This window comes from Mya arenaria, chromosome 17 (genome assembly GCF_026914265.1).
Source record: "Mya arenaria isolate MELC-2E11 chromosome 17, ASM2691426v1".
Taxonomy (NCBI): domain Eukaryota; kingdom Metazoa; phylum Mollusca; class Bivalvia; order Myida; family Myidae; genus Mya; species Mya arenaria.
In genome coordinates, this window is record NC_069138.1 from 38,799,420 (window position 1) to 38,826,117 (window position 26,698).

Sequence of the window (26,698 nt, forward strand, 5' to 3'; positions counted from 1 at the left end):
TAAAACAAATACAGTACTTCCGGATACAGATGTTAGGTAACATTTTATAATGCGTATACATCTTTTATCTGTTATTGTTGTTGTTTAAAGACATCGACCATTTGCATTTGATATAGTTTTAACTTATTTTTCAATTCGTTTCATTTCGTGATCTGACATCTCTTATATCCTGAACTTCAAAATGTATTATTCTTTTAATCAGCTGATGATATGTCATAAACGATAAAATGATAGTGAGTCATCATGCAATGAGGAACTAATTTTTTTTTTATATTTTAATGACATTTCTTATTATTCATTGCCTTGAGTTGTCATAAAATTGTCAAAAGACGGCCATTTAGGTGGACTATTCAATAGGGATGGTGAAGGACACAAGAATTGAAATGAATTTCCCTTCATGGTTTTATGTCTCTCCGAAAATTTGTCAATTTTGATCAGGTTTCCTTCTTAATTCTAATGTGTTTGAAATTAATATGTGTTTTGTTTCCCACATGTGTAGCAGTAAAATTTTCGACCTTAACGATTCCAGGGCAAGAGACCTGTTGGAAAATGGGCTTTGTAAAGTTTACCTATTTCAAACCCCTGTGTTCTAACTAATCCCCGCCATGGAGTGGGGAGGGGATAATAGGAATGCACATTGTCCGTAACATTTTGTGTCCAGGCTATAACTTACTTATGCATTTATGGATTACCATATAACTTGGTACAAATGTTGTCCCCATTAAGACAATATGCAGTGACCTTGACCCAAGTCCATACCTCAAAGGTCAAGGTCACACAAGACATATAATGCTGCACTTTCACAGATTAACCATTTTTACAACTTTTTTTATTTTTTGTCTTTGAAAGAGCAAACTTTTGTGTAAATTTCTGCAAACCAATGATAAAAGATTGCTGACAAAAGATCAGATGGCAGATTTGCTTGTTTCCGTTCGAAAGTTAATGTTTTATGGCTTAAACTGTTACTAAGGTTTAAGACAAATGCATTAAACATTATTTTTTTAACTTATATATAAAAATCTGCGATCTAATTTTTTGTCAGCAGTCTTATATCACTGGTTTCCATGGATTTTTGCAAAAATTAGCTCACTCCAAGACGCCAAGACAAACAATAATAAAGTTGTCAAAACGTTCAATCTGTGCTTTAAAGGTCAGAGTACACATGCTCATGTCCTCTCTATAACCTACATATGCATTGATAGATTACAGTATTATAAACTTGGTACAAATTTTGTCCTCATAGAGAACATGTGAAGTGACCTTGACTCATGTCCATACCTCAAAGGTCAAGGTCACTTGAGACATTTAAAGGTCAGAGTACACATGCTCTTGTCCGTGCTATAACTTTCTTATTTATTGATGGATTTCCATATAACTAGGTACAAATTAATGTTGTCCTCATTGAGATGATGTGCAGTGACCATGACCCGGGTCTATACCTCAAAGGTCAAGGTCACACAAAACATTTAAAGGTCAAGTACACAAGCTTGTGTCTGCGCTATAACTTATTATGCATTTATGGATTACCATATAACTTGGTACAAATGGATCTCATTGAGTGACCTACTTAATGGAAACTTTTGTTGTGATAACATAAACATTTTTCCTGGATCTCATCAATTTCATTATGTAAGTATTGAGATAAACAAAATGATCTAAAAAACAATGGAGGGGGGAATATAGCCATCCTTTGGACTGCCTTGTATTACCATCTGAATTGACATTCTTTCATATAAGGAACCTCTCACAGGGACTACAAGGTTAAATAGATCGTAGAATCCTAAATATAACATCTAGGGCGGTACACTTGCCCCTCCCACAGACCCAAAATTTATTTGGTTTAAGGGTAAGGGGGATTTTGGGGTCCTCCTCCCCCAAGACAATTTTAACAATTGCTAGTCTGAAATGGTTCACTGGGAACACAAGGATTAATTGGAAAGCAGAGAAGAATAAAATATTCAATGCCTGAGAAACTGCAAAATAATAAAGAATTGAGAAATAAAATACAAATTGTTGAAAAATACCTTAGGCATACATTTAATGATGTAGCTAATATAACCAATATATATCAATATCTGTATTTCATACCACTCTTTTTCCCTTAGCAACAATATGTTGCAGTAATTTCCATCATGGCAGTTGTGCTACAAATTGCTCTCAACATACTGTTTCACTAAGATTTTTCATGATTGGAAAGCATAATATATAATGGTTGCTGCCTTGTCCATCCATCAGTCACACCCTTGTCTGGAGAATAACTTAAAAACTATTAAGACTTGAATGAAACTTGAATAATAGACAGTCAGTGCAATATGCACAAGCGCAGCGTGTAATCCAAATTTGCTTATATTTTTGCATGTTATCAAATATTTCAACCTGTCCATAATAATGCCACATTACCATTTGCCTTCTACTGATACATCTTATATCAGATATCTTATTAAGTAGAAAGGCATGTTAAGGAACCATATTGGTGTTTTAGAGTTATTGCCCTTTGTTCAAATTTGTACTTATTTTTTGTCTATAAAAGTTCATGACTCCAAAAGTCTTTTAGCCTTAAAGACTTTTGGAGTAATGCACTTTTATAGACAAAAATTAAATTAGGTAAGGACTTCAAGCCTTAACCATGAGTAGTAGAGCAATGAAACATGATAACTCTGTTTTAAGTACCTGTTAATTAAAATAATCACTCTTTTTTCATTATTATGAAAAAAAAATATTCTGAAGCATATTCTAATGACTTTTCCTGTTTTTGTATCATACACTGAAGATTCTTCTGTGTTTATTTCGATGGGTGATTTGGCAGTCTGTGACTGCTTCTTGTCCAAATTGCCCTTCTCTACCAATCATTGTGTGGCTTGACACAAATCCTTTCCATATTGAACTGAAGTGTTGATGATTGTGCTTCTGTCCACAACTAACTCCTTTCAGTTGCCAAATGTATAACTGGATGTTCAAAAAAAAAAACTTGAAAAGTAATATTTTCCAATTTGCACTTCCTTTTGCAAATTTGTACCTTTTCTTGTAGCATACATGTATCCTTTTTAACCATAGCCTTGTTTCATGCAGAAAGTCTGACATATTTCACATACATGGTTTGTGGTGAAATATAGCTTAGACTTTGGCCATAGTTTATTGGACAATCTTAAGTCCCTTATTACAGAATGAATTTTAGCACAATGTTTTATTTTTAATATAAACTGTGTTATATATTCTATTTAACAGAGTTTTGATACTTTTATTTAAGATAAAAGCTGTAGTACTAGTAGCTGTATCCCGTCTTACGCCATTTAATTGCGTCTAAACCTTTTTATTGTCCTGTGAAATATTTTTTATCATTTTTTTTTTCAGAGATTCAACATTTCTCCCATTTGCCAGATACCAGATAAGACAACAAAACAACAATGTCCAGACGCTGAAAGCAGTGATTGACCAAAGTTAAACAGCCAAGGTTCAAGTTGCAAATCCTGCCACTTGGTAAAAGCTATCAAGCCATTGTGTTAATAGCTTGTGCCGAGAGTCATCCAGCTACTGAGTAAGAAATTAGTGTTCATTATTACAAAGATATCATTTCAAACATTATGGAAAGTCATAATTGGGTGAATTAGTTTCAATAATTTATATTGATTAAGAAAGAACAGCAGCAGTTTCTTATCACATGATTAGTAATTTTGTTGGATAGGCATTTTGATATGTACAATAATCTTAAATCAATATATGCTGCAGGGCTCTGTAATATTTTGCCTTTGAAATACAGTATGCATTAAAAATTCAAATATCATACAAACAAAGAGAATGTGTAAGTACTATGGATGTAGTGGTTATGTAATGTCTAAAATGAACTGTGACTGCGGAAATGGTATCCTGCTGATATATGACTGGCGGTCAGTTATTCTTTTGGTTAAACAGCTACATAGATGTTTATGACTGTGTTGGTAGTCATTTATGACCATATACTATTTTGTAGCTGTACCTTGATTTTTTAAATTTTAACTCATTTTTTTCAAAGATTGTGAAGAACGTTAACTTACCTTTTGCTTTAGTCTTTCTCATTGACATGATTTGGTGCAAGAGTGTGATCTTGTAGTTTAGGTGAAACAGAGAAGACCAACTTGTGAATGGCATGGTGACCACCAACCCAACTCAAATATGGTCAGGCCAGGAATCGAACCTGGGACGCTTTACTATGCTAACCAGACAACTGTACATAGTTTGACAAGTTTTTTTGTTTGTTTTTATTGATGCTTTTATATCATAATGTCTAGCTTAATGATTGTGATTGTACCTTTATGCGTTATTCTTGTATAAGTTGATAATTCTTATTTAATCATTCATATATTTTATTTTCACAGCTAAACTCAGGGAATGCGGGTACAAGTCTACATGAATGAGACAGTGAATCTACAAGAACTTATGTGCTAGAAATAATACTCATTGACAAGCACTGAATCTCCAGGACTAGGAATCTTATAGAAATATTTGAATCTCGCTACTAACCCTCCATTGTAACCAGAAGAAAGAGAGAAAATGGCGTCCACCGAAGAACAAAGCAATGTCAACGATGTAATGGTGGCTCCAGGTATGTATTTTTACAAACTTGTGCAGACTAAGATTTATGACATTTATTTCCAAAAAAAAAATGTATTTGTCATATATGAATTATATCTATGCTTTTTTATGGCTTAAAGGGACTGTACACCAGATTGGCAACCCCAAATATTTATTTCTGTAACGAATCTCAGGACAATTATTTAATAGAATGTGTTACGCTTTGATATCATAATTGTAAAAAAAAGAGTACCAAAATGTAAAATTGTGTCGGAGACCGGGTTAAAAACCGTGTCGCCAAAATTGCAGTCCAGCATCATATCCACTGAGCTACGACAGCTTACTCTAATCGGGTGACATAATTAAGCTATATACCTAACTCGGTAATATCACGTGATAACACTGACTAGCCAATCACGCATATTAAAAGGAATGAATTCTACTAGGTAGACATATCTTTTAATCTTTTTTAATGGAAAAATTTGAAATAACTGCTAAACTACAGTTAGTAAGTTTCAATGCATTGTACACATTAATACCAAGTTTATGACAGTTTTCGACAATTTTCTTTTTTTCTTGCAAATTATCTGGTGCACAGTTGCTTTAAAGTCACAAACAGGAAATTTCCATGTGAATCTTGTGAGAGGCCATTTATAACATGCATTGTTTTCTTATTTTCATAAATTTAAATTAACATATTGGTCATTGTACCAAAGAAACACAATTTTAAACTATTTATCTATGAATAATCAGCTGTGTTTTATTTTCAAGTATTTGGAAAAATTATATTTTTTGTATAAGAAACACAAATTAACGGAATGTATTGTTAAACAACTGGAAAATCCATCATATTTAGCAAATATCTTTTTTTTACATCTCATTTTAAGAGTAAAGAATACGTGGCCTAGATTTATGAAAGTCATCAGAAGAAACATTAAAGAAACATTTGCAAAAAGTTCCATTGCCGACACTAATTGTCGTTACCGATTGGTTAAAGGCCTTAAACATTAGACTTAAGCAAACATGGCACAACATACAGCCACTGATTTCTTATCCTGTATTCAATGACTCTTATACAAGTTAAAAATTAAATATGGAATGCTATTCCAATGTCTTATTCATGATTGAAAAAAATAACAGGCTGTGAGACATGATGATGATTAAAGGTCATTTAATAGTGCATCAAACAGTATGTAACATAGCTTACAGTTTATCTTGTTAAAAGATAAGATGAGTTGAACGGGTCATTCAGAGTACTATGTCGAACCACTAAGGGCCAAATATACACTGTTTATTGTTTTACGTATTTTTCATCATGATGATAAAAGAGTTTTTTTAATAAAAAACCCATTTTTTCAACCTTGCCCTACACTTTCTTTTGCTGTAGTGTTTATTTTCGTTATTAAAAAATCCTAAAAAATGTTCATTAATGAGTGAACATGTTAAAGTCTGACCATTTTATATCTAAAATTTTCTACAATAGGGATATACCCTGATATAGGTCGGTTTGGTTAAGAATCCTGATTAAAAAAAATTCATCCCTACCTACCTACTGTACCTATCTACCAACTCTATTATTTGTTTTAGATGCGAGTGGAAACAAAAAACATTTTTTGGCCCAAGTATTTTACCAGCACAAACAAAGATTCCATTATCAAATAAAAAAAAAAGGATAATTTTTGGGATTCAAAATATAAAAAAATTGGGGGAAAAAATAATATAATTAACATTATTCAATATTGGGGAATAGCCAAATTGTGGTCTTTGGTATATTTTTGTATTAAGGAGGTAAAAACGCCCCGTTTCCTGTTTGGCAACTTAGATATCTTCCCTTGATGGAAAGAGGTGCATCATTTAACCCAATATCATCTCACAATTTGGTTTGGCCTTGGTAGGCTACAGTTATAATCAATTTATTACCCCTGATAAGTGATTGTCAACATCCATCACACTGTTCAACATGTGATATAAGGTTCAGTTTAAAGGTACACTTATATAGAACATGAGGCCAGTATGCATAAACCATCTTAAGTGGTTAAGTTGATTTCATAAAATGTTCCTAGTCAATTTAAAAGAAATCTAAAAGTGATTTTAGAATAAAAGTATGTTTATTCAATAACATCAATGACAAAAAGTTTTTCAGATATTTTAGCTATAATTAAGTTTTAATATCAAATGAGCAATGAGAATTTAACTTTTACTATGTAATACATTTTTTGAACAAATTTCATTTTATTTTGGCTGATATGTAAAATATATATATGTATTTTTTAAATTTTATAATTCAAATGAAAGCATGAAGTAACTCCCATATGGTAATGTTGTTCAAATGGAAATTACTTGGAAGATAATTATAGGAGCTAATTTCATTAGATTAAAGGCACACAATATTGATCGATGCCAAATTTTTATTTTAATGCATTATTATGTTAAACTTGTTTGAATTTAGTGATACTATATTAGGTAAAAAAAAGCATATAATTAAGGTACAGATAGAAAAGTATAAGCGTTAATCATTTTTCATTTTTCAATTAATTAATTATCAATTGATTATTTATCTATCCATCTAAAAACAACATGGCCACAAATTCCTCAGATAAATATCTTTATCTGTACTTAGCTAAATCATATGCTTTTTTTGTTAATCACTTAAGCCAAATGTGTTAAAAATGATAATGCATTAGAACTAAGAATAATAATTCTGACATCAACCTTTATTCTGCACATTTAAAACCTTCATAAAGAATGTAAAAATATAAAGTATTGAAATAGAAGAAAACTTCAAACTCACCTTATGTTCTTGTGTGGTACTTTAAGACATTGTGTTAATTAAAGTAGAACTACTATTATTAGGATAGCTAAATCAGTACATAATAGTTTGGTTGCTACATTTCTGTATGGTGTGGTTGTGTGGACATTTTGAGGCAAGAGAGCCACTTAAGTTATTACTTTACCATATTTAACATAAAAGAGGAAAGCTATTTGAGAGAGATTGTGAGGTTTAATAGACGAAAAAAAAATTATGACCTAAAAGCATGACAATTGACAGCCACTTCAGTTTGTATCATCTTAGTGTTGCCTATAAGATCGTCAGAGAAATTCACATTAAATTATTTAAAAGCATGATCTTAAACAACCAAAAATCAATAAAGCAGGTTAAAATTGCCAAATTTCTATTTTGTCACTGATTAGTTTATTTAAAAGCTCACACATGCCCACTTAGCTAATATGTGTAGAGGTATTTGGTGCTCAACACTAAGAAAGTTAGTATTTTATTTTTGCTTTATTGATCATTCTTCATTATATATATTTTTTAAATATTGCAAGTAATAAAATTTTACTATAAGTTTGTACTTACACTGTAGATGAAATTGGAAAAAAAAATAAGACTCAAGTACCAGAAGGCTGTACAATTCTGGTAGTCATATTTTATAGTGTATAGACATACCAGAAGGCTGTACTATAGTGTATAGACATACCAGAAGGCTGTACTATAGTGTATAGACATACCAGAAGGCTGTACTATAGTGTATAGACATACCAGAAGGCTGTACTATAGTGTATAGACATACCAGAAGGCTGTACTATAGTGTATAGACATACTCGAAGGCTGTACTATAGTGTATAGACATACCAGAAGGCTGTACTATAGTGTATAGACATACCAGAAGGCTGTCCTATAGAGTATAGACATACCAGAAGGCTGTACTATAGTGTATAGACATACCAGAAGGCTGTCCTATAGAGTATAGACATACCAGAAGGCTGTACTATAGTGTACAGACATACCAGAAGGCTGTACTATAGTGTACAGACATTCCAGAAGGCTGTACTATAGTGTACAGACATACCAGAAGGCTGTACTATAGTGTACAGACATACCAGAAGGCTGTACTATAGTGTACAGACATACCAGAAGGCTGTACTATAGTGTAGAGACATTCCAGAAGGCTGTACTATAGTGTACAGACATACCAGAAGGCTGTACTATAGTGTATAGACATACCAGAAGGCTGTACTATAGAGTATAGACATACCAGAAGACTGTACTATAGAGTATAGACATACCAGAAGGCTGTACTATAGAGTATAGACATACCAGAAGGCTGTACTATAGAGTATAGACATACCAGAAGGCTGTACTATAGAGTATATACATAACAGAAGGCTGTACTATAGTGTATAGACATACCAGAAGGCTGTACTATAGAGTATAGACATACCAGAAGGCTGTACTATAGAGTATAGACATACCAGAAGGCTGTACTATAGTGTATAGACATACCAGAAGGCTGTACTATAGTTTATAGACATACCAGAAGGCTGTACTATAGTGTATAGACATACCAGAAGGCTGTACTATAGTGTATAGACATACCAGAAGGCTGTACTATAGTGTATAGACACTTTAATGAAAGAAAGAATATAAAATACATATTTTGAAAATGAAAAAAGATAAGATGTAATTCATCCTAGAGTATTTATTTATATATATATTGTTAAATTTGATACTGCATCTTAGAAAAAAGGGATTTACATACCAGTTTTTCTTTTCTTTGAGAAACACAAATTATCTTATTATTGAATGTTCTGTTGGCTTTTGAAGTACACACTACACACCATAATCTTATGACAGGTTTTACTTCTTATTTTTAATGAAATTGATGGAGCATTTATTAGGAAAACTATGGTTTTGACCCCTTTACTGAGGTTTTAATAAAAATTATCAGAAAGTCCTGCCCTACATTACATGTAGGTCAAGATTACATAATCTTTTTTATTTCTAAAATTCATATTATAAAATAATCTGCACCATAGACATATATACCCATCGCTAAAAGGTATGTTTTTATTTTATATAGTAATTTTACGTATTTATTTTGATATTAAATATTGGTTGATTATGACTGCATTTGTATTCATAAGTTTATTTAATTCATAAATTTATCTTAAGAAATTGCTGCAGTCAATACATTTTAAATTTAAAACTTTGAATGATATACATTTGTCACACCATTTTATAATTCATGATAAAGATAACTTTGATAATTTTATCCAACATAAATTGAATTGTGTACTGATTTTCATAACTATATTCACATGTGACTTCTTATGAAATTAAATATACATGAACTAGGTATAATAATTATTAACTTTATAACTATTGTTTAGCAATAATGAGCAATAAACTTGAACATAAATTGTGGAATTGAAGGGAAAAATAATGCAATGAAATGTCACGTTATGAAGATTTTTTTTTTGTAACTGTACACAAAATAATTTATCTCCCTGAAAAAAAACGAAGAGGCATTTCACATGATCAGATAACAGGACCACTTATGCAACTTTAAATTGAAAATCAGTGTCATTTAGTGTTGCTTTAAAATTTTACTTTACAACAAGAGCAGCAACAACAACAACATATCTTATATGTGACTATTATATTTTGTTTCAAGCACATTGTGACAGTGTATTTCTTTTTAAAGAATTATGAGAGGAAATAATCTTTCAGCATCTGGTGAAACACAGCAGTTACTGAAGAACCAGTCTCAAAAGTCCATCGAGGAATCAGACGAAGAAAACAGTAAGATTTTGATGTTTACTCATCAAGATTATTGATGCTGATGATTTTAAGCTTGTCTTTTTCTCAAAGAAACAGTGTCGAGTTGTAATCATAAACTTTCCGGCATCATCTTGACAAGTTTTTTGTTTTCATGGTTGTTGGTGTTGTGGGAAAACTTTAATGAAAAAATTAGTTCAAGATATGCACATGAAACTTGGTACATTAAGTTTATAATAACTTCTCTTAGTCTGATTGTGCAAAAGCTGATGATTTAAAGAACCACACTCAGGTCCGTTTGGAGACGCCATGAGAAAGTACTCCTCATGGGGATTGAACCCACAACGTCTTGGGTGAGAGGCTAACATTTAAACCTCTAGACCACTCTTGTTCTCATTACTACACACTTTTACAAATAATGATGATAATTAATATGCATATGTGTAAGAAGTCTGGAAGGAGGCTGAAAATATTTGTTCAGTGATGTCCCTTGGTTAATTGAGAAAAAGGTATGAGTATTGGTATCAGGTTGTGGCCCTGATGTTATCACAAAAGTTATGCTATTCATTTTGAATGGTAAGTCTTAAATTGGTGAGTGTTGAAATTTGGTTTTTGGTACAATGTTATTGATCAATAATACCCTCAGATATTGAAGCATTTCTGTAAGATCTTATCCTCCCAATTTCAGAGATGTTTTGGCAGAAGATAAGCATATATCAGGTTTACACCCTGATCATATTCCTGATCACCTACCTCCTAAATCAGCTTGACCGCTACATGCTAGCCATCACCATCAAGCCAATGTCTCAGGAGCTGAAGTTTGGGGACATGGATTGCATGCTGCTCTCAAACTACTCTAGTAATGATGCAATATCTGATGGTGCAAAATGTGAGGATGCCAAGGATACCAAAAGGTTTGGTTATTTCATGTTTTTGATATATCTAAATATCTGTCTGCTTGGTAAATATGTTCATTCTATAGGGATGCAAACGATTATTTGAATATTTAATTATTAAACGTTTGGAATTCAAATGGGTCAAAATCCGTATTCTATGTTTTTGTTGAATAAAAAAATTAAGAAACCTTTTGCCTACAACTGTGTTGTTGTGTATAGATCTGTTTGTTTTGTTTTTACAACAATTGGCCCCTAATGCCAGATGCATAAACTTGATGATAATACACTATACTCATTTCATTTGTCATTAAGTGCCATATCGTCGGGTACTATAAACAGTCCCCTTAATTTTACACTATAGCCCCGGCTATTACTAAAGTAAATAAAAATAGTTTACTACAACTTCTAAAAGCTTCATTTTGGTTATCGAATATTCGATCAAAATAATTACTGAATATTCGAATATCAATTTTGCCATTTGTTTGCATCCCTAGTTCATTCAGAATGTTACAGTGTTAATGAAACTTTTGTATAATTTAAGATCTTAATGACTTCCTTGCAAAATATAAAGTAAGGTTAAGTTGTATAAAAAAAATCAAATATGAACTTGATTGACTGCCTTTTAAAACTGTTAACATGAGCATCAACTGTTTTGGTTTGAAACAGATACTTACTTGAGTTTTTTTTTACATTTGATGGACAATGCATTTTTATGTTTTGACATTATGTTTTTATTATTTTCAGCTGCTTTGCCAAAACCTATGGCAACGGAAGTGAAGCGATAAATCCCTGCAAGTGGGACTACAATGGGCAAGGATTTGAGTACCAAATTGTGGCAGGACCTGTATTCATTGTCATTTACACGTTTGCCGGAATATTCATCAGTTTTGCTGCAGACAAATACAACCGAAAGGTGATGTTGGGAGCGTGTCTTATACTCTGGTCTGTGATGACACTTCTGACAGGGTTTATAAAGGAATACTGGCAGCTTGTCCTGCTCAGATTTGGACTTGGGTTTGGGTAGGTAAAATAGTGTAAAGCTACATTTCATTTTGTGAGGAAACTGAAATAAACTTGCATTTTCATTTTCAAAAGTATTGAGTCAAGAATTTAAAGTTCATTCTTATAAACTGAAGATATTTATTCTTGAGGACAACATACAACATTTTGTGCAATGTGTGAGGAAGAAATTGCTTGCATGCATTGTCAAGCATTCTAAACTATTAATCAGAGGTATACAATGTAGGCTGATTAACAGTACAGTATAGAGATGGGCAGATGCTACAATTGCTGAAGTTGTTTCAAAACAAAAATAAGCTCATATTGCAGAGAATTTGATTTAAAAATTAGATTAATTAATCATACATTCAGCAAACAGGCAGGCTGTTCTGTGTTGTAGCATCCATGCTGACATATATCTACAGACAGTGCAGTTTACAATGTTTAATTTGGTCTTGTTTTTAAAGAATTGAGAATATGTACAAATACTTACTTTCATGAAGTACTGGTTCTTTATGTGACTGTAATCAATAAGTAAAAAATAATTTGTCATAATTTTAGTGAGGCTGGCTGTACACCATTTGTAGCGTCCATGTTGACTGATATTTACCCGACAGAGCTGAGGGGAACAGCCCTGGGAATTTACAACTGGGGAATATACATGGGTTACAGTTTGTCCTACGCCCTCGGTAACCTTATCACAGCTGCCAACATTAATGGACAGGTTAGTGTTCTGCATTGACTAATTTTGAAAATATTGGGCCGATTGTTCAGAACTTTGTTTGAGTAAACAATGTTGTTCAGATCATCGTTGAAAACTTTAAAATAGTTACTGCACTGGTTATAGTAATGGAAGCACTTTTGATCTGCAGTATTTCTAACAAAATCTGAGACTTCTGTTTCAGTGGCACTTGTTTTATTTAAATATTTGAGCACATCATTAAATATTTCAACATTCATAGTTAACAACGATGCCATTCACAATATTATTGTGTTCACTTTGATATAATTCTGAACAATCAGCCCATTGTATGTTTAGCACGTCTGCTTTTGCTACATTCAGAGTAATAAGCATAATATTGCATTGGCTTCTTTGGTGTCATGCAAAATGTTTAACCTAGGCTATAACTCTAAAACTGCTCAAGATACTCAAATAAAACAAGTTCACAAGTTTACAAAGGCAAATGTACCTGTTTAGTAAAGCCCATAACTGTAACTTCAATAAATTTTGAGTAATGCACATTTTTGGAAGAAAAACGTTACTGCCACAGACGAACAAATACGTGCATTCCGTGGTCTTGTTTCTGTTCACCAAGTCTTATGAAAGGATAGAATGTTTAGATTGGTTATCTTTTCTTGCTATACTGGATTGGTAATTGCTTACATGTTTACGCTAGGCTAATGCTTAGCTTGTCATACATGTAGTTGTTTTTTCAAACAAAAAACCTGAGGCATCATAAAATCCTTGGTGTCGTCAGTGGCCTGGTTGTCATGCAAACAAATTTAGCCATAGTTTTAAACATAGTTCAAGATATAAACATGGAAATCAATACAAATGTTCACCATGGTGATACACATTTGTGTAACCAATCCAATTATGTCTCACCCCATTCATGGGGAGACATATTGTTTTTGCCCTGTCCGTCAGTCAGTCAGTCAGTCAGTCAGTCCGTCAGTCTGTACGTCACACTTCGTTTTCACTCAATAAATAAAGAACACTTGCACCCAGGAACTTGGTATGCTAGTTGGTCATGACTAGTAGATGACCCCTATTGATTTTGAGTTCAGTAGGTCAAAGGCCAAGGTCGCAGTAGATGTTCAATATTTAATACGGGTGAATAAACCAAACTTCACTGTTGGTTCATTTCCAGTCCAAATTAAAGATTTTTTTTTTTCTCAGCTACAACAACACAATAGGGGATACTAGCGCTTTTTTAAAGAAGCAATCTCTAGATATCCTTGAAAAAAGTTGTCATATTATTTCCTTGGTTAAAACGTGGCAATGTTCAGACAAGTGTTGGCTTTCGCTTGCTTATTTCTGTATCCCTCTAAACCATTTCAGTCATACACTTTACATGTAAGAAGTTTTCTTTTAACCTCTGCCTGCCAGTATTTCAGGTATTTTGAACACTGATTTGCTTGTCCTCGTTTTGTTTGCTTGCGATGTTGCGAAAACAACATTCAATCATTTCTTTGCACAGCTTACCTTGTATACAATTGAACACTGATTTATTTGTTGAAAAACTTGTTTATGAATGTTATTTTAAGTTAAAGGTGAATTGGATAAAGTCAATATTCGATTACTAGTTTATTTTTGTTACATAAACAATGGTCATTTGACTCAATCACATATTGGAGCAAATTAAAAGTTTACGAAGCTATGAGTATTATTTACAAATTGGCTGCTTTACTTCCAAAAGAGTCAGGATCTAATCATTATTGATAATTTATTAGTGACTCCATGACATCTCAAATTCAGATTTAACTAAACAATTAACGAAGTGCATTTCTCTTGTGCACAGAAGTGATTCATATAACCATCTTTTTAGTATCATAAAAATTAATGTCACGAATGTGCTTAAATCTCAAGACTTATGAAAAAGACATTACATACATTAGTACATGTACATGTACAATCCTTTCACAAGAACATCTGATCTTTTTCAGGGATGGCGCTGGTCCTTTTTCATATCAGGAATTCCCGGCATCCTGATGGGGTTGCTAATCTTCGTTACTGTTAAGGAACCAGAGAGAAAGAATGCTTCCATGCAGTCAGAACAAAAAGACACCCAGAGCGAACAGCCAAAAGCGTCGGTATGTCAGAGGCTCGGGACCATTTTGAAGCCATTCCTTGCCCCATCCCTCATGTTGGCTATTTTGGCAGGATCTGTAAGAAATGCTGGTAAGACAACAGATTACTTTATTTATTTTGATAAATGCATACAATTTTGCAACTGCAAGGTATCAGTGCCCTGTTTCAACAAAGATTATATTAATGCTTATGATCGTAAATTTACAGGCTTTCAACAAAAATGTCACATACAGGACACATATTACATAAATTCTGTCGGTAGCTTTCTGGCACTCTTAAGCTGTTTAAGGTTCACAACTAAGATACCTTATTGAAATGGGCCTCTGATGTTCATTCTGCCTTTGGCAACAATGTTACATTTTGATGCCTGACAAAATTTTGAAATTATGCACAAGTGTAAGTATTTGGCCTTTTTATTTATCCAAGTGATGAATAAAATCTGTAGTGAAAAAGCCCTGTAGGGATTTCTAGCCACAAAAATATGTACAGTTTTAAAATATGAAATAATGCTATGTGCATGTTATAGAACCATTAACCATTTCTTGGAGATAACCAGGACTATCATCAGCAAAGCCCAAACTGGGGATCAAACCCATGACACTCCAGATCCAGAGTCTGATACGCTAACCATTAAGCCATCGCTAACCATACTTACGCGATCCTGAGGTACTGGAAATAATTGCACTGCCAAAAATCTCGCTGTTAATAAACCATAGCTGCTATAGATTTATGACACAAACCAGTACCAGACTAGTTTCACACAATTTCAATGTTTGTTGGTTTTTACAGCTGGCTATGTATTTGCCTACAACACCCAACCTTATTTCACCGGTATTGGCCAGACAAAAGAAGATATCGCAAAGTACATGGGCTGGATTCCCATAGTCGGTGGAAGTCTCGGGGTGGCGGTTGGTGGGTTCATCTCTGACAGGGTGGTCAAGGGGCGAGGAATATATGCTCGAGTGGTAGTTGTTATATTCAGTCTGGTAAGTTATCTCTAAAAAAAAAATTCAAGTAAATTATTTTCCAATTATATAATATATAAAGATAAAATCTTTAACAAGAGACTAAATATTAGTTGCTAAATAACAGTGTTTGTATATTACGTGATAAATTATGAAGTAGCATTTATGAAGCAATTTATCACTGGGTATACACACACTGAATAAGTTACCTTTATATCAATTAAAATTGAGAATCAATGTCTCAGAAATGGGTATTTGTTGATTCTCTGGAATTAAATGAGAGATATATGTGAAATTATATAGATCATTTGCGTCATTGCCCATTTGATAAATGTTGATACATATAGTCATTCAGTTTCCTACATTAATAAAATTACAACTAACTGGTCTTATTGTTGAAAGATTTAATGATTTCCTATAATTGATTGTCCACTTCTTCAGCTGGTGGCAGCACCATTTGCGGCAGGGACGTTGTTCTTGAGTCCCCCTTGGGCTTATATCTGCCAGATCCCAACATACTTGTTTGGTAAGAAAGAACTTTACCAATGCCGTGATTAATGTTGTTTATTTGTCATTGTATGCAAACTGGATGTAAAAACATGTTTTGGTATGGAAGTCCTTTACAAAAAAATGTACCTTTACACCCTAAGCCCGTTACTTTAACTTTGAGACACAATTAAAATTCTGTAAAATATATTAATGATAAGACATACCGGGGTATACAGTTACTAGAATTAAGTTCTAATGTTTGATTTAAATACTTCCTGTAGGCGAGATGTGGATCGGCATTACGCTGGCAATTGTGGTAGAGATGATTCCGAGCAATATTCGAACATCGGCAGTGGCTGTGTATCTCTTCATCATCAGCAACATCGGAGGAAATATGCCCCTTCTTGTGCCGCCCATCCAGCAGGCTTTTGAAAATGGTGGATACACCAAGTCGCAGTCATTAAGAGGTAATGCATAGAATTGTGGAGTTCAGAAACCTGTTTGGCCCCCCAGCCAGGTCTGGTAAAATTTGAGTTGGTCTGTTAAAACAATTCCCAAATTCTCTATAGACAAGAACTAAAAGTATGAAAAATTTTCAGTTTGGGAAATCCTCCTTTGTGTCTTGAAATGAATTGTGGAGTTCTAGTTATTGGGATACTATTCTTATATTATAGTACATAATTTTGGATTGGCCAACTATGTTATAGCACTTAATAACTGGTTGGAATAGAATGATATGGTGATATGGGCGTGTCTATTGTAGAACTTATAGATGGTAGAGGAAGGGAGTGACATTATTTTGTTTCCTCCATAATTTAGAGACGCAATCATTATTAGATTTGATTATTATTTGGGATTGTATTCCTTAAGTTACAAATTGCAGAAAGCAAAAATAAATTGCTTTTGTTTGCAACATTTTTTACGGTATATTTTTTTTTATATTTTGTTTAAGCTTTTACCATATATATTATATTGGTTCAAACGCTTATGCTGCATAAGCGTTTGAACCAATATATATGCTTAAGTTATACATATAAGTTAAATGAAAAATACTACAAAACTTTCATTGTATGTTATACACCTTCTCGACTCAAATTAAAACTTGAATGTCTCATTTCATTATATTTCATGTTCAAAGTTAACAAACCCAGTCTGTTGTATATTTTCAGGTGCTTTGTACATCCTTTACCCAGGGTTGTACGTAGCCGGGGCGGTGTTGTTCATTCCCGCGATGTTCCTGTTGAAACGAGATCAGAAGCGGATGCAGTTCATGGAATACGTGAACATGCAAGACTCCAGTAAAGCGCTTGGCAAAATGCCAGGCGAGGCTAACCCAGCTTATCAAGATTCAGAAAAACCACCCACGAATTAAAAATTGTAGAACTTTTGGTGGTAACCTCAGAGCATGTTAATCAAACATGTAGTCCAACTGTCTGTGCAGTTTTCATCATGTTGTATGTACATGGTCAGCACTAAAACCATGACTGTTGTGTACATATATATTATATATATAAATGACTTAGGTAAAGCTTTACTTAAAAGATAGAATATGAACCTACATATACATATGGTTGGTTTGAGTGATGAACTGAAGCAGCCATTTTTTTAGCTATGTTACTTCACAGTAATTTGGTAGTATTTTCATGATGATTTAATAGAATAATATGATAAATTATAATCCCATTATTAAGTTCTAATAGAATCAGTTCCAAGATTGTTGAAGAAATTCATCACAGTTTCAAATAAGACAGTTCCATTTAAAGGTTGTCAGTTGTTTTTAGTATTCAGTTGTTTACTGGTAGATTGGTAAAGTTCCGGATTAATACTGAAATGAGGATAAGAGCATTTAGTGTCAGACAATCATACAAATGTAAAGTTTGATTGTTGCATTTGGACATTTGCATTTAAAAATAGTAATGTATAGAAATGGATCTGTTAATAAGGAACAGTTTCAACATGGGCCTAAGCCTCTTAACACTGCTCTAGGCCTAATTTAAATCTCTAACTAAATTATCAGGATTTAGGGTTTAATTTAATGAAAAATAGAAGGGTGCTGCACCCTGCCCTTTTTGGAAGCTCCCCTCTGCCCTAATGAAGAATACCATGTGTGGCCTGCTGCCTTATTATAATTGAATGCTTTAGATAATCATATATTTCCTTTATTTTTTTAAAAAGCTTTTTATATGATTCTAAGTACCAAAAACTTAATATATCTAGTGGTTGAAACCTAAAACTCCTTCAATTAAACACATTTCTAACATTTGTTGTAAAATTTATGATATTTAAGTTCTTCACAAGATGGGGAATTTCAGTCAGTAGTGATCTCTGTTACAGATAGACTGTTAGGCTAACAGTCGGGGCTTGTGTTAAAGGAAGTTTGGAAGTATATTACTCCCTAGAAATGGGTTCAAACTTCTAAAATTGAATTCTTGGAAGTACAAAAAATTCTATAATTTGAAGAAAACTTCCAAAGTTGAAAGCTAGGAAGTTTAAAATATCGAAACCTTTTACCAATATTACTTTTTCGGTCATAATTTCAATCAGTCTTAAAGTAAAATGAATTATTATAATATTCATTAAAGTTTAATATAAATCAAGTTGCAAATTATTTTATAATTTATAATGGATTTTTTAACATACCCGGTACTAGAGGAAAAATAGTGGAAAAATATATTGTATACAGGAGTCTTAAACTTACACATTTCAGTGAAAAACATGCAAAATTGATGGACAGGAAGTTCATACTTCCAGATTCAAATTCTTAATGGAAGCCCTACTGTTAGAATTATAATGTTCTGTAGACCTATAAACATTTGTATAGTACACTTTCATTTTTCGAACTTCTTCATAATGTAGCCATTATAAATTCCTGATCATTTTACTTCATTGTTGATAAAAAAAATGAACATTATTTTGCAACCAACGCAAATCATCTATGAGCCAAAAAGGACAAGCAAAGGTATTTATATAATTGTTATAACTATTTTTTCACGTTTGACTGTGCATTTTTCATGATTTAGCTTTTCCTACAAAGTATTATATCAGAAGGATTTTGTTGTACAAACATATCGTGATAAAAAAGGTTATCATGGGCGACCAGCTCTGACAAAACATATGACATATTTTGTTTATTGTATTATGAAGGTTGATATTTCACATGACTTTGATCATGTGCCTGTTTTATCATCTTTATGTGATATTATTAGTTTAATGCACAAAATGTATTTTACTCTCAATTTCTTATAAAAATGAATTTGTAATATTGTATAAAACATTTATTGATATACATCGAAATTTTGTTTTGGTGTTTGATGTTTTTGTTTACCATATAAATATGTAGGAATAAATATAGTTTTAATGGTTTACCTGCAAAATGCAAAGCATCTGGTTGCTAGAAAAGACCTTGTCTATGATTGAAATTCAATAATGCTTAAGTGAAAAAATGGCCAATTGTTCAGAACTTTGTTTAAGTTAACAACTTTCAAATCTTTACTGCATTTTTTTTTAATGAAAACACTTGTGATCTGCTGTTTTTCTAACAAGATTTGAGTCAACTGTCTAGGTGTGCTTTTTTATATTTAAATATATGAGCATAAAATAATGTTTGATAGATGACAACGATGTTGTTAATCACGTTGTTAACTTAAACAAAGTTCTCAACAATCGCCTCAACATTTCACAAAAATCAACATTCCAATGGTGAAGTATTGATTTCAGCGATTTTAAAGGGACACCTTCACAGATTTTTATTGGCACTTTCAAACTCTAAAATTTCTATGTTGCCTTCTTCTTTTGACAAACGCCAAACAGCATCTTGCAGATAATTATTTCAACAGATTTTTGTAACATTAACCCTTAAAATATTCAATTTTCAATACCTTATAACTAACGCTTTAAGCTCTTACTAGTATTTGAACTTGTGATGAGGTGTTATTATTGTTACAATGCTTTTGTTCACATATCACACAAGCTCGTATTTTTCGATATTTTTTCTGACTCAGTAAAATTGAGTCTTTTTAAAAGTTTCTATGTCCATAAAATTGTTAAGATACATTATAATTCTCATAATTTGAATGGACTATCAGTTATGGTCATAATGATTATGTATTCAATCTTCAAACTGTTATATGTTTCACTTTTTTGTTATACACCAGTAGGTTGTCTTTTTGTTCATTGTTATACATGTACCTACATGTACATAAGAACTAACCAGTTGACATTTCAACATACATGACTCTATATATCTATGATTTTTCATACATTTTTTTAAGCAAAAATTGCTTGCCAGTTCTTAACCCATGATATTCCAATCATGACATGTGTTAACAGTAGTGATATTATTGCTGTTGGTTTTGATAGATACATGTAATATGTTTGTTACGATATAAAAAATGATTTTTTTTATTTTATATTTTCTTTTTATTATAAGCCAAGACTTATTATATTTTGTCTGTCAAAGAAGGTTACATACTTAATAAAATGAATACAATATAACTGTCTCCATTTTGCTGACCCATGGATTAGATTACATACGACGCATGTCCAAAACGTTTGGACACCTTACTTGTGGAAAGGTATCAGACTCTCCAAAGTTTTAACTAATTTAACAATCAGTATCAGGAGTCCAGCTTCTCTCGATCTTTCTTCCTGGCACACATCTATCTCTTCAATTTCTAGTCTTTTATGTTTCAACTTCAACAATGCAATATTCTTGAGATAATACTCTCTTTATGTTTGCTTATAAAACACTTTTTCTTGGTAATAGAGTGCGATGTTTTGGGAGAGGGTCATAACTAATGTTGGCAAAACTTGTGGCCCAATCCCTTGGCATGTTTGATTTTATAATATTGGTTTCGAATATTGTGTTAAACTTTGCATTGATATTCTCATTGTAATATTCATCATCATACAAATATTATGGGGGTCTTGCAAAATAAAAAGTATCAATGTTTACTGGTTATAGCAATTATTTGCAGCCAAATAAGTGTGTAAGCTTAATTATACTTGCACTCGGGCCTTTAATTATGCCCATTCAGAGAGTGCTTCCATAAGATTGTTGTCATTTTAGCTTTTTTGAGCATAGTGCACAGACAGAATGTCTGGTTTCTTTAACGTGCTCCAGTGTATAGCACTGTCACACGGGGTCCCCACTTAACATCTTCCCGAAAGATGATTAGTATTTGTTTAGTGGTGCGGCGTGGAATTGAACCAGCAACCCCTGGATTGACAGTCTAGTGTGTTACCATTAGAACACAGATCGGCCACAATTTACCCTTAATACAATGAAATTTCAACATTCAATTATTCAATATGAGCACTTTATGCAATTTAGCATACACAATGTTTAAATATTAACATTAAATCTCTATTGCTTATCCACATAGTCTACTTGTTAACTGATGTATGGCATTTGCATTTAATATCGCTTTACCCTGTGTTCAAATACTAAAATTTTATTTTACACAAACATCAGATGGAACCACATGGATTAGAATCACTGCAGCTTTCTGTAACATTTTCATCAATCTTTTACAGTAATTCGTCAATTGCTACAATTTATCTGATCAATAATCTACTTGATAGAAGATGATATAATTAATATTTGTAATTAATAATTCTTCTCACCTTTAAGCATGACCTTGACCTATAACCTATATCTAATGCATTACCATCATCATTGTTAACATTTCAAAGCCGTCCCCATATAACAATATTACAGTACAAACCGGTATAAAATATACACAATTTTGACCATTTTACCCCTGAGTTTGCCTTATGGCGTACAGATAAAAATCATTTGCATAACACCATCTTATTGGCGAGTTGCCATGTTATTCTGATTTTTTTTAGTGCGACCTTAGTTATGTATGCACAGACCTCCCAAAATACAATAAACAAGATGCTAGTTGTTACTCCACAATTAAGGGATTACATTTTGTGAATGAAAATACCACATGGTTGTATTATCCAATTAATTACCTTGACCGCCTGACAAATAACCTCAGACAAGCGAACAGTCAGAGAGAGGCTCCCATTCTTGTCATGTTGATTGTATAATTGTCATTCCTGCAGTGACTTGGTATAAAAGAGAGTGCCATTCATTGCATGTGTTCAGTGCATTCATTTATTTATACTATGCCATTATGATGACTCCGTCAAGCTCTCAGGAAAAGGCACAAAAAACAGCTCGAAAGTCCACTGTAATGGTTTTTGGTTTATTTCTACAAACTGGGTCGATACAAAGCAAAAAATAATTATATAAACATGTACACAAACATATTTCATTGGATGTATATAAAACACTGTCGACAGTGGAGAGAATGAAGTCTAGAGAATACTGAAAGAAACACCAATGTGTCTGCACTTAGCGAAATCAGAGAAATTTTGTGACCATATAGGCTTTTCTTATAACATTCACTAACATACTATCTTCATTATACCTTACAGTAAAGGGTACAAAGATTTATTTCTGCGCGCTTATTGCAAGACAGTTATATCTCAACATAGATATACAAGGCATTACAAAAGTCTTGTACTAAGCCAGGAAACTGCTTCGTATGTTCATATCTTTTGAAACAGTAAGGCACTAGTCTGATATGACGTACAATCTACATATCATGACAAACATGCATGTATCTGCTAATCACTTAAAGTCTACATGTACATCTAGTATGTGTGTTTACTTAGTTGAAATAGACAGAAAGATTACATTTCCACAATAAACAACGAACAAACCCCAACAGTACAATGACTTAGAACCACAATTATACTGAGGAACAGTTGCACTGGTTACAAAGTATCACAATAGGTTTGGCCCCAAAACTTAGGGAATTGTCTTAAATTATTTACAAGTCTGTACAGTAAGAAGCTACAACTTAGACAGGGAAATTTTCTTTAATCAGTATAAGCTCTGAATAATTCATGATGAATCTTAAGATGTCAGAAACCAAAATCCTGTTCTTTCAATGTTTTGTTTTAATTTATTATTTGTAAAATTAATTTCAAATTTAAGAAAATTCAAACAATATAATTCTTCTCAGTTCTTTTCATTTAATAGTGTTGAAATCATTGAAAACAAGAAATTCAAAAACATTAAGAATGTTTTTTTGTAAGTGAAAACATTGGGACAACAACAAACAGAAACAAGGAGGGATAGTGAGTGAGGACACACATCAACATTCAGTGACAATTGATAATAATGTACACAAATACAACCTTACTAGGAACATCAACAGAAACATTTCACTTTTGTCGAGAGAAGTCCCACTGGAACTTTAAACAAATTTTAATAGATGTAAACATCCTTTGAAATACTATATATAGAAATAAATGACCTTGGATTGCAATTTTTTGTTTAATTTTTTTTTTTTTTATCTGAGGATTCTTTTCTTTTTTTAAACTGACGTGAGATCAGAGATAATAGCTCCAATCATGAATAAAGAGACTTTTGGGTTCAATACATGTATAAATGTTGTTCAAAATCAGTTAATGTGCCTTACAAAGTATGTCAAATTAACAGTTATATAAATGCTTTCAATTGGCCAATCAGGATAAGGCAGTTCCGCTTGATTTCACTGTGCCTTTTTCTCGTAAGCTCTGGGATTCTCTTTTTAACAGGTTTAGTAGGGTCTGTGAACTCTCCAGAATCTAAAATAGAAATGAGCATTCACCAATAAAGTAAAAGACCATTAACAATTTATGTATTATGATATTCATTAGTACACTTTTCTTAGACTCCCTGTATGCTTACAATGCTATTGCAGAGTCTAAGACAACTCCATCGTGATAAGTAATCAAAATCCTTGTATCTTAAGTTCAGACACGCTTTAGTATCTCTTTTATTTTAAATTCATTTTATGTCAGATCGATACATTTTTCTTCTAAAATGATTGGTTAAAAAACCTTTTAATACCTGTTAAAGACAGGCTTTACCTTAAATTCATGTTTTAAAAAGTTTTAACTGGGTATCAAACAATGCTTTTTGTTTTCATGTCAGTTCTCAAAGTACAGAAACCCATGTTTAACCTCGCAAAATTAGTGTTAAAAGGCTATAACATGGAAGTTATGATCAGATATTAACGGTACTACAGATAGATCTGCTTGCAGACCAGTGCTTGTATTGGTGTATTATGTATAACAAACCTTCATGTAGGCGCCTTCAGTTTCAGCTATGGTTCTGTCAAACTCATTTCGTGAAGCCATTTTTTTACTGAGACTTTCATTCACTTTTGCTAGCCGCTCTGTGAGGATTCTGATGTCATTCTGTAGCTTTTGTTTTTCTTCTTCTTCCTGAAGGATCTGCTTGTGAACCTCATCTCGCTTTCCACAAAGGTCGTTGATACCTGGAAAAGTAAGTTATTTGGGCTTTTATGTTGTTGCTTTGTTAACACTAATATATTTATGTACATTAGCTGTAAAGCAAGCCTCAAACAGTCAAATGAGGCTATTTACAAATGTATTTTATTCAAACTAACCTGAAAAAGGATATTTCAATTTTGAAACACAACACTGCAGATTCAATGCTGAGCTTCAGGACCCTTTGTAAACATTGAAATTACAACTGTTGAACGTTGTGTGTTCTTGTTTCTTATTTAGAGTTGAACAACAATATTTCAACATTGAAAATAATGTACAGTCAAAGTTTTGTATCAACATTGCAAATTATAACCTTATGTATTCTTGTTTCTTAGATAAAGTTCATAAAGGTCTGCCCAGGCACATAAGAGCTCTGCATTGTGGCTTGACTCTGCCATGACGTCATCATGACTTACTTTTTTGTATGACATTTATACTGACATGAGATAGAAAAGATTCCAAGTTACAGTTATATTAGCATAGTTGAAAAACTAGAGAAAGATACAAGGAGATCCAGATGCAAAACATTAGTTCTTTTTCAAAGACACCTTAAGTACAACATTGAAACTGCAACATTTGAAATCACATTGTCTTTTCAAATTTCAAATTCATTCATTAATGAACATGTATGTGCCAGTTGGGATCGGTCTAAGAATCTGGAGTTAAACATTTCCCCCACCTCAGAGTGCTTGTGCCATTGTTTTTAAAACTTGTGTGTATAATGGCTCACTGGTCATGCTCTGCATGGTAATGACCAGCCGGTAGCGCCTGTTTATTTCAAATGAACTTCAGTATTATAAATCTTGCATTAATGTATGTCTAAAAGAATACCTGGGAGGAAATGTGCACCTAGTGTGGGGCTTCCACCCACGACCGCTGGAAAACAAGCACATGGCACTCTAACCAACTGAGCTAACCAGGCAGCTAAGCAAGACACGTGTAGACTATTATAGTGTGTGTGGACATAAACAAGTTGCTTTCAATTCATTTGGAGCAAAAAAAGATCACCCTAAACTAATGGGGCTTTCACATTCTATGAAACCAAGGTGTTGAATCATAAAGTACTGTTTCTTTACGAATTCATCATTTAGTCATTAACAAATTTCAAAGGAAACAAAAAAAATAAAATGTCAAAAATTGACTGCATTTTAAACGATTTCCAGACAATATTTTCAATGAAAATGTCTCAAAATAAATTATATACTTACATTTAACAAGTTCATTGTTATAGCTCTGCAGAGCAGCTCCTTGTTGAGACATTTTGGTAAAAAAACGTGACTTGTTTTTAAATTTCAAACCTGTCAAGACAAAATTTTGTTTACAACGATACGGAAATGCGAACTACGTCATCAGTTTATGACAAAATCAGGGTCATCAACTCAATCTGTCACTAAGCGGGTTAATCCCCTTGAAACAGGCTACACAGCACTAATATCTTAGATATCTTATCATCACTGCAGAGTTGGTGTTCGTTATTAAATTTAACATTATCATAAAGATTATCTTGGACATTAAAGAATTACAATCCATTTAATTACTCGACTTTACGGCAATAATAATGGTATTTTTCTTATATATTCTACTATTCTGAACTATTTATTGCAGTGCACAAACTGAATTATAGCGGAGATGAGGCGCATGCGATATTCGCTCTACATGTATACACTTGTTAAAGTACAGTTGTTGTTTAAACGTGATTATCGGTAAAAATATGCCAAAGAATTAATCAATCAAACCATTTCAGAGATAAAATAGCCAAAATTTTATCGGGAGGGAACAATCCAACGCCAAAACCACAATCCACATTTAGACTACTAGTATATATTTTTTCAATGGCAGATGCACCGTTGTATTATATCAACATCAATACTATACAAACACTATCCGTATATAAATTAACAACCACTATCCTCGTCTTTTAAAATTTGACATAAGTAAACTGCAATTCTGTTTATGACATTTCACTGCATCACCTGGTGACTGTATGCATGTATTTGACTAACTTGACAACATAGGTAAATTGAGTTCGCCGCGTAAAGACGTATATATCCATCGAGACCGCATAACCGAGACG

General features: G+C 32.7%; 2 protein-coding genes across 2 annotated transcripts; one reads left to right on the plus strand and one right to left on the minus strand.

Annotated features, from left to right (window-relative positions):
• The first annotated feature begins 5 nt into the window (after nt 1-5).
• On the plus strand, nt 6-20,758 carry LOC128224211 (protein spinster homolog 1-like). The gene is made up of 12 exons (XM_052933981.1): nt 6-36; nt 3,352-3,535; nt 4,353-4,579; nt 10,061-10,132; nt 10,797-11,022; nt 11,749-12,024; nt 12,565-12,727; nt 14,671-14,905; nt 15,605-15,801; nt 16,222-16,306; nt 16,551-16,736; nt 17,439-20,758. Exons 3-12 carry the CDS (start codon nt 4,528-4,530, stop codon nt 17,639-17,641), a joined length of 1,695 nt encoding a protein of 564 aa, XP_052789941.1. The 5' UTR covers nt 6-36; nt 3,352-3,535; nt 4,353-4,527; the 3' UTR covers nt 17,642-20,758.
• Nucleotides 20,759-22,470: 1,712 nt separating this feature from the next.
• On the minus strand, nt 22,471-25,963 carry LOC128224204 (microtubule nucleation factor SSNA1-like). Its single transcript, XM_052933970.1, has 3 exons — nt 25,833-25,963; nt 24,412-24,611; nt 22,471-23,916 (listed from the first exon to the last, which is right to left on the minus strand). The coding sequence occupies exons 1-3, from the start codon at nt 25,882-25,884 to the stop codon at nt 23,815-23,817; spliced, it is 354 nt and encodes a 117-aa protein (XP_052789930.1). The 5' UTR covers nt 25,885-25,963; the 3' UTR covers nt 22,471-23,814.
• Between the last annotated feature and the right edge of the window lie 735 nt (nt 25,964-26,698).

Bases quoted from the DNA above. Each gene is read 5' to 3' on its own strand.
- LOC128224211 (XM_052933981.1), top strand. From the start codon at position 4,528: ATGGCGTCCACCGAAGAACAAAGCAATGTCAACGATGTAATGGTGGCT. The intron at 15,802-16,221 runs GTAAGTTATCTC...CCACTTCTTCAG, and splicing joins TAGTTGTTATATTCAGTCTG to CTGGTGGCAGCACCATTTGC. The intron at 16,737-17,438 runs GTAATGCATAGA...GTATATTTTCAG, and splicing joins CAAGTCGCAGTCATTAAGAG to GTGCTTTGTACATCCTTTAC.
- LOC128224204 (XM_052933970.1), bottom strand. From the start codon at position 25,884: ATGTCTCAACAAGGAGCTGCTCTGCAGAGCTATAACAATGAACTTGTT. The intron at 24,612-25,832 runs GTAAGTATATAA...TTACTTTTCCAG, and splicing joins TAACAATGAACTTGTTAAAT to GTATCAACGACCTTTGTGGA. The intron at 23,917-24,411 runs GTTTGTTATACA...TTTCTATTTTAG, and splicing joins CTGAAGGCGCCTACATGAAG to ATTCTGGAGAGTTCACAGAC.